The sequence below is a fragment of the Idiotropiscis lumnitzeri genome, chromosome 17, assembly GCF_059441095.1.
Source record: "Idiotropiscis lumnitzeri isolate Australia: NSW breed Sydney's pygmy pipehorse chromosome 17, RoL_Ilum_1.0, whole genome shotgun sequence".
Taxonomy (NCBI): domain Eukaryota; kingdom Metazoa; phylum Chordata; class Actinopteri; order Syngnathiformes; family Syngnathidae; genus Idiotropiscis; species Idiotropiscis lumnitzeri.
This window is the reverse complement of record NC_142407.1, coordinates 13,384,031-13,392,304: the sequence shown is the minus strand read 5'-3', so window position 1 is coordinate 13,392,304 and position 8,274 is coordinate 13,384,031. Positions and strand designations below refer to the sequence as shown.

Genomic DNA, 8,274 nt, shown 5'->3' with positions numbered 1-8,274 from the left:
GGAAGTGAGTATCCAATCACAAGACGCGTTCATCCCCTTCAACGTAAATCCAGAGAGAATGCTCACTGTCACCAACTCGTGATCTGATTGGCTATCGCAACTGTCTATCAACGTCGAGAGCCGTTAATACATACAGCACAGACACCAGCGCGATTGTATGAGAAGGCTCCGCGGGAAAAAAAAGTGCCGCTATGTTGTGAAATCTCCCTGGCAATACAAAATAGCTGAATTCTGATTGGATAAAAATTCTCACCTAAATAATTGATCTTAATAAATTAAAACCTCACCGCTTGTTAACTTTGCCTCTATCTTTCTTTTTTAATGCATAGAACCACTGAGGTTGAAAAAATAACAAGCCTACTTGGACACTCAGGAGTACTATGCACAAATATTCGTTTACAAATGTAGTACAAAGTAAAATCATAAAAATGGTATGAATGATAAATAATCAGTACAAAATTCTACTTAAGTATTACTAGTTTTTTCCAACCATGACTTTCTTCTCTATGGCATCTTTGCAAGCAGGCTGTCAGCTCTCGAACAAATATACTTGAATGGAAACATTTTCATATAATTTTTTAAAAAGAGCTGAAATAAGTGAAATGCTTGTTATCATTACAGAAGATTTAAAGAGAACGGATAAACCAGCCAGAAACCATGACGTATGAAAGATAGCTTTATTGCACAAGGTGTTAGAATGATCTTTTTAGTTTTTGCTTTCTTTTCATAGAAAATGTACTTTTGAACACAAGCAATTGCTATATCAATCAATTCAAACAAATGTTTGGGATACCCCCAACATTTGGGGGGCGGGGGGGGGGGCATTTCGACTTTTCATACATATGTTCCTTCAAATGTTTCCCTTTTAGCAAGCATGCAATGACTTTTTAGAGGATCAACAAAATACAAAATTATGATTTAAAAAAATGGAACAAACAACATCAACATCAAAGACCTTAAAAAAAAAGAATTAGTATCAAAACAAAGGGAAAGAAAAATGTTTGCCCATTCAGAAGTAATATACTGTATTTTTAATTTATTTATTTCAATTCTTGAAAGTGGGGGATTGAACCGTGACGTCTCCCCTTAACCATTCTGACGAAAATAGCTCTTCATACAAAACTGTTTTATGTACAAGACTTCATCTATAAACAACACTGACACAGGTAGCAGATGGTTGAGGGCTAACGGTATTTCAACTTGATTTCATCCGTGTGGGGCCAAACGTGAGAAGCCTGAAGGTGGCATTTTGACATCCACACTCCACTCCGCTATTTGGAAACAGAACAGCAGTTTATGTGACCGAAAGCGCTGCGGGTCCCTGATTTGCTTTGGCTGACAGGCCACGTACTTGACTTAAGTCGAAAATCGACATTTTCATTAAAGCCCAACTAACTCAGATGAAAATCAATAGCCAACCAATAAACCCTCCTCGCAAAAAAAGAGACAAAATAAAATCCATCATGGAGACGCGTGTGCGAGACATTCCAGTAGCTTCTCGTGTGAATGTACACATTTTTGTGGGACATCAAGAAAGATAACGATCGGCTAACTTGCACAACTCAAATGCCTGACATCAAACATCTCGAAACGTTCGAATATTTCACATCGTTACTGGGATTTCTTTTTCCTGGGAGCTTGGTTGTCATGACGATAGCAGGAGCATCTGCTGGTTATAGACACCGGGCTCAAGTTTGGGAGTGATTTTATTCATGAAATGCACAGAAATGCCTGCAACTAGATAGAATTTCAATCATACAATAATAATAATACTTATAATGATGATGATAAAAATATTAACCAATAAGGAGTCCATCTTGCTTTTCCTATTTCCACATACAGTATTGACAGTAATATTTCTTATTCATTCGAAACATCCACACTTAACTTGAATTTTTTCTTTCGTCAAACCTTTATTAAATGTTTTCCTTTTTTCATTATTGAGCGATTGTCTCATTCTTCTTCAATTTGAAAAAAAAAAACTGCCTGGTATTGTATATAATTGACTTTTGTAAATATGACTACACGGCTGTAGTAGATAGCTTTTATGCTTTATCATATTTTCCCTTTGATGTCAATATACCTATATAGAAATATATATATGTTAACTCTTTTTAAATAGCAAACATTCTCTGTTTTCAATGTGGCGTACTTGCAGATGCTTCATTTGGGTTGTCTCGACTTCACAATTTAGTCGCAGAGCGCGACACTTGCACTGCTCAAAGAGATTTTGAGGAATGCACCTGAACGTCTTCTTTTTGAGGACAATTAGAAAGACATACAAAGGATAAACAATAGAATAAGAATAAGGAAGTGAATTGGAAGTCCTCCAAATGGTCAGTAATACTCAAACTATGAAGGACGGTGCATGTGTGTGTGCGCGTGTGTGTGTGTGTGTGTTGTGACATGTCGTCCTGGCCGTCATGGACTCAGAGCTTTTTGTTCCTCACAAATAATCAGCATTTGGCTGCGCAACTCCAGAACTCAGCAACTGTTAGTTGGAGTTAGTAGTTCTTTTCAAGAGTCCCTCGGGGAGATTAAAAAGCAAAGTTAGCTGGGTCTCACCGACGGAGAGGGCAGCGGGCGGCTCACCTTTAGTTGGGTACAAAATGCGGCGGCGTGCCCATCGAGGCCCGGCCGAGGGGCGGGATGGCACCGATTGGACTAGACCAGCGTGTATGACTTGGAGTAAGCCCCCGCGCTCTGTTTCTGCAGCCTGCCCAAGGCCGAGGAGCTGCTCTCCAGGAGCGAGTCTCTGGAGCCGCCCATCTTGTTGCCGGGGTTACTGCTCGTGCTGGACGTGGAGGCGGTGGCCGCCACATTGGAGCTGGGCATGGTGAGAGTCCTCTGGGGCAAGGTGGCCGTGCCCGAGCCGGCGCCCAAGCTGCCAAGTCCGGAGTGGCCCAGCGTCAGCGCCTGCTGCTTGCCAGAGTCTAGAGTCTTGTGGCGGCCCTGCGTGTGATACGCGCGCTGCGTCAAGCTGCGGATGGACGCCTCTCGCGGGGGCACGGCTGGGCAAGGATCGTGCAGCTCCCCTTGCTTGCGGAAGAAGGGATCCGTCTTCATGTAAAGGGGCAGGTTGCAGAATTCACCTGGGAAAAGCAAGCATGGCATTAAGGTGAGAAGCTCTTTTGACCTGAGCTTGGAGATGTTTTACCATTTTTTGTTTTTGTGGAAAAAACACATGGAGGAACTTTGTATCTGCAATTAAAACTCACTTTTGTTTGCGCGATGAGGAATGGGCACCGCCACATTTTTCCCACGGTCGTAGTCCTGCGGTTTGGGTGGCGAGGCGGTAAAGCGGCAGATGCCCGGCTCGGACGGCGTGCTCAGGGAGGTCATGCTGTCCGCAGGGTCGTTGGTGCCCGTCGTCATTTGGTCAGAGGAGCTGTCGGAGATGAAACACTCCGTGATGGTAAACTTGGCGTGCTGCAGGTGCTCCTCCAGCTTGGCGTGCTCGTACGCCCTGGCCAGCTCCTCGTAGGTGGACGACGCGCTCTCTGTTGACACCATGCTGTTACGACCCTTATCTGGAAATGCAGGAAAAAAAAATCAAATCAATAAAAAACGCCACTGTGATGCCAACACAGACAACAGCGGCGTGTAGAGGAGTGTTCAAAATTCTCCGAGGTGTCTTACCTGTGTCTTGAGAGAGGCTGGCGCTGTAGCTGTCACTCTCAGTGGCGGTGATGCCATGAGAGCCCATGGTCCGCCAGTCTGAGGTCAGAGTTCGCGCGGAGGCTGTGGATTGGCTCTGACTGGGTCGGCTGAGCGTCCACTGGCTGGAGTATCGGTTTCTGGAGCTGTGAGCTGATTTGATGCTCTTTCTGGAAACAGGGTCTGAAACACGATCCAGATGATTAGATAGAGCGCTGATTGTGTCATAGCGCGAGAGCGTTCTCCATTACACACCGCTGGCACACATGACAATTGAGTGAGAGGACGTAAACTAGACTTTAGACCAGGCGAAAGCTGGTCTAAGTTGTGGTGCAGGTGGCACGTGATCTCTGGTTGAAGGCGGTCTCCAAGTGCCCACTTTGCAGCAGCCACCTCAACGTCTTCTTGAGACGCTTCGATTTGCCGGGAAATAAATCAACCGTGTTCGGCCCCACAACGGCGCAAACGTCCGCCCGTTTCTTAATGCGCCCGTTTATGAAAATGCTCAGAGAATGAAAACTTCTTCCGTTATAATCACTTCTCTATACTTTTGGTGACATGTTTGCTTGATGGCGTGGCCGGGAAATTTTTTCCTACTGTCTCTCGGCTCAAAGGCTCAGAACCGTGGCAGGAGCGACACTTTGATAAAGTCGGATAGAACTTACTTGTGCCAGGACGGATGTCGGACATGTCGATCAAAGGTCCCGAATTTTGGATGAGTGCCTGGTGGTGAAGCGAAACGCCCGTGCAGAAGTTCTGCGGATTGACTGATTGGCTGAACTCCGTGTCTGTCACCGGCACCGCGGCCTTGTCCTCTCCTTTTCGAGACACATCACATCACAGTTAGCAGAGATATAAATCCACTGTGCCAACCTTTCGATCGCCTCTCGGCTGGGTTGGGATCCAGAAACCTCCATAAATTTGCGTAAAATAATCAAGATGGACGGATATTTGACAAGCGTGCACCTATTTGTTTGATGCCTTCCTTGTCCTCGATGAGCAGCTGAACGCGCGGGATGTCAATGTGGAGGCGTGGCCCCTGCGGAGGGCCCTTCACTGGCGTATCAATGCTTCGGTTGTTCTTGCTGCACACAAAACGCACAATCCATTCGCATGCCTTTTCCAGACTCTTACGACTTTGGGAAAAAAAAAATGATGTTCCTCCTAAAATTATCTCACCTGATGAGCATCTCGGCAAGACTCTTTGCATCTACAAATGAACAAAATGAGATTGGCAATTCATGATGAACGGACTGTCATTTTTTTTCTCTTCCACTTTTTCATCTTACCTCTCAGTCGTTTCAGTCTCTTCTCCTTACGTTTCTTGCGGATGATGAAGAGCAGAGCAACACCGATGGTGACCAGAATGACGGGAGAGCCGATGGAAAACAACTTTTTCACATCATCACCCTCCCCGCGGGCGGATTTAATGGGAGGGATTGTACCTGTTGTGGGAAATATGCATTTAGCAAATTTAAAAAACTGTCCAGGCGGTGTTAAGTACATTTTGGAGTCTGTACGATTTTACTTTGACTTCAGAATGAAGACTTTTTTTTAATTTCTGTAGTCCTAATTATGTAGAGAGTGCGAGTACTTTTCCCACCTCTGGCTCTTTGTTTGGCGCTGGCCGCTGCAGATGACTTTGAAATACACTTACTTCCATCATAATCGGTGGTGGCAAACTGGGAGCTCTGGTTGCCACAGCCAGCGCTGTTGCAGGCCTTCATTTTGAGCTCATACCAGGTTGCCTCCCGCAGCTCGCTAAGGAAGAGCTGAGTGCTGGAGTTGGCTTTGAGGCTCTGCCAGGCCCAAGTGCCTTTGGGCCTGAAGTCCAGCATCATATCCGTGATGGGGCAGCCTCCGCTTGTCCAACCCTGCAGGTTGAGGCCCGCGTGGGTGGAGTTGATGTGGGTGAGCAGCGGCTGGTCCTTGTTGAAAACGGGCTCTGAGGAGAACAAAAGCAGCCCGAGAGATGAGCAGGAGGCCCACAAGGACAACCGGGGGGAAAGAAAATGTACAAATCTCCATAGCATACAATCCGTCCTCACCTCTGCCGTGTGTTTTGGCTTCGATAATCTCACTGATGCGCCCCGGGCCCACGCTGTTCTTTGCTGCCAGCTTGACCTTGTACCATGTTCCACAGCGCAGATTGTCCAACCTAAAGGAACGTTCACTGGAACTGATGAAAACCTCCCTCCACTCCTCGGTGTTGTCCACTGAATACTGAAGCACGAAGCCTACACAATGATGCCAAAGGCACAAGAAGCATGAATGGGAGAAAAAAAAAGAAAAAAAGAAACTGCTGTTATATCAGTTGGCCACTAGGCGGCAGACGTCCCTCGCATTTCGATTGGCTTCTACTTCGTTTCAGCAGCTGCTTCTATCCTCAATCCATGCCATAATGCGTCACGGGTAATGTGTTTTCCATTCCACAATGTGTGACAGAAGCATGATGTGGCTATAGACGGCATACCTCTGATGGAACTCCCACCGTTGTCCCCGGGGATCCAAGCCAGGGTGATGGACGAGGTGGAAGTGGTGGAGACTGTCAGGCGGGGCTGGTCTGGAGGAACTGGAGGCCAACACACAGGCAATGACGTGACAAGTGAGCAGAAACTTAGATGAAGAATATGGATCATGTTTTCCTGACCTTGCACGACCAGATTGACGATGATGGTGTCAAAACCAAGCGTGTTGGTGGCCGTGCACGTGTAGTAGCCGGAATCTTCTGCTTTGACTGAACGCAGCACGAGTGTGCCATTGGATAAGGTCTGCCGCAAGCTGTCGGCCGTCACCGGAATGGCCGAGTCCTCGCTGACAAATGACACACACGATGCAGGTGTGAACAACTTTAGAAATGAATTCTGTCAAGGGAGTTGCGTCGTAATCACGATATGCTTCCATTCAATCGACGGCATTATAAAGTCATTCGTCTTTTATAAAATCAGATTTGGATAAAAAAATGTGTCATGATGATTGAAGAGTGGCCAGAACTGAAATGTAAAATCCCACATGGCTTTGAGAAAAGACTTTAGGGATTATTTTCTTGGAGTCTGATCAACTGACCTGTCTTTGGTCCACTTGAAAGTTGGCGCTGGCTCGCCCACAGACTTGCAGGGCAGGTGAACTTCTTTCTTCCAGGGCGTGGTCACCGTCCCCCCAAAGGACAAGATTTTGGCTGGCACTGCAAAGGGAGACACAAAGACATCACACAAAGTGTTTGACAGATACACCCAAACAGGGAGTCTTACCCCCCCCCCCTTCTTTTGTTTGCTTTACGACTGGCCCAGTTTGTCTGAGAGGAAAAAAACCTTTATTCACGGCTGAGCCCCTCCGCTGACCTCCTACTTTCTCTCATAGTCTATCTTGAAGCCATAGATCCTCCCTCTATTGATTCTCGCCTGCTTGCGCTCTCCCCAAGGGTCATTTTACTTTGGACTCGATCGGCCCTGTTCATCACCACATAATTAACAACAACGTTTCTTGCAAGACAGCCGCCCACGCGATCAATACGACGGCTGTCGATCAATAGCAGCGAGCGCCGACAGGGCAAGGAGGAGGGCGAGCGATGATCGTGAGATGGTCCTGCCGTTTAAAAGTCGTCTTTCGGGCGCTCGGCTCTGGCTCCTAAACCTTTCGGAGACCCACCTTTTCCCGCTGGCTCCACGATGACCTTTGAGCTCATGTTGCCCCGGCCGGCAGTCGTCACGGCAGCGGCCCAGATGTGGTATTGTTTTCCTCGGCTCAGGTGCGTGATGTGGTAGAAGAGCGTTTGTGGGTTGGCCTCGTATTCACTGGGAGCCTGGAACGGAGTCTCGCGTTAGAGGATTGCACAGATCGCAAACGTCCATTGATGACACTTCTGCCCGCCAGATATTGCACAGAGGAGTGCGGAAGTCACGTAAGCTCAAATTGGTAGTCAAGTCAAAATATTTACCTCAAAATAAAGGTTCCAATTTGTCCCCCAGTTTCAACAAAAAAAAAAAAAAAATCGGCAAAAATCATATTCTTAATATAGTGTCAAATAAAATGACCATGGTCAAATTTCTTCTTTTGACCTTAAAATATGATTCAAAATTATGTCATGTACGAATCCAATTCCATATCACAATTGTTCTTGTAGCAGTTTTGGGGTCAAAATAGATTGAGATGTTTCTGAAATTTTTTTTATACGCCCAAAAAAAATCATTTATATATCCGCTTTCAATAATAAATGTCTGAATAATACGATAAAATACATATTATTGATGTGATGTCAATCAAATATTACCATCATCCATGAAAGGGCCTGAAGTATTTGCTTTATGAAGCAGGAAAATCAAAGGCATCATTTCATTTGAACAATTCCAATGATTTCTCCGAGCAAAAATAGGCTCCATTTTGATGCCCTGACACAAACCAAAATGTGCTCACGTGATACAGACATTTCTTGAAAACGATTTCACACTTTGGTCCTGCGGGCACGCAAATCAACGCACGGCCAAGCGCACGCAACAAAAACGCGGCATTCTTTCAAGTCAATCTCCTGTTGTGACTCTCCTCTTTGCTGCTCATCTTTCCGAATTTGCTTTCCCCGCTTTCACCTCTCTGTCTAAATCAGTGAGAGGATGGAGGGAT

At 46.0% G+C, this 8,274-nt stretch overlaps 1 protein-coding gene across 3 annotated transcripts in view; it reads right to left on the bottom strand.

The window, feature by feature from the left end:
- Positions 1-663: 663 nt before the first annotated feature.
- LOC148320354 (cell adhesion molecule DSCAML1-like) overlaps positions 664-8,274 on the bottom strand; it is a 42,417-nt gene continuing 34,806 nt past the window's right edge. For all 3 annotated transcript variants that reach the window (XM_088279313.1, XM_088279314.1, XM_088279315.1), the window contains 13 exons: positions 7,306-7,459; positions 6,724-6,841; positions 6,308-6,471; positions 6,131-6,229; positions 5,706-5,894; positions 5,315-5,602; positions 4,947-5,102; positions 4,837-4,867; positions 4,624-4,742; positions 4,323-4,475; positions 3,640-3,840; positions 3,219-3,530; positions 664-3,092 (listed from right to left, as the gene is read on the bottom strand). In XM_088279313.1, the coding sequence (XP_088135439.1) occupies positions 2,665-3,092; positions 3,219-3,530; positions 3,640-3,840; positions 4,323-4,475; positions 4,624-4,742; positions 4,837-4,867; positions 4,947-5,102; positions 5,315-5,602; positions 5,706-5,894; positions 6,131-6,229; positions 6,308-6,471; positions 6,724-6,841; positions 7,306-7,459 (2,412 nt within the window). In that variant the 3' untranslated portion in view covers positions 664-2,664. The remainder of the gene's footprint in view (positions 3,093-3,218; positions 3,531-3,639; positions 3,841-4,322; positions 4,476-4,623; positions 4,743-4,836; positions 4,868-4,946; positions 5,103-5,314; positions 5,603-5,705; positions 5,895-6,130; positions 6,230-6,307; positions 6,472-6,723; positions 6,842-7,305; positions 7,460-8,274) is intronic.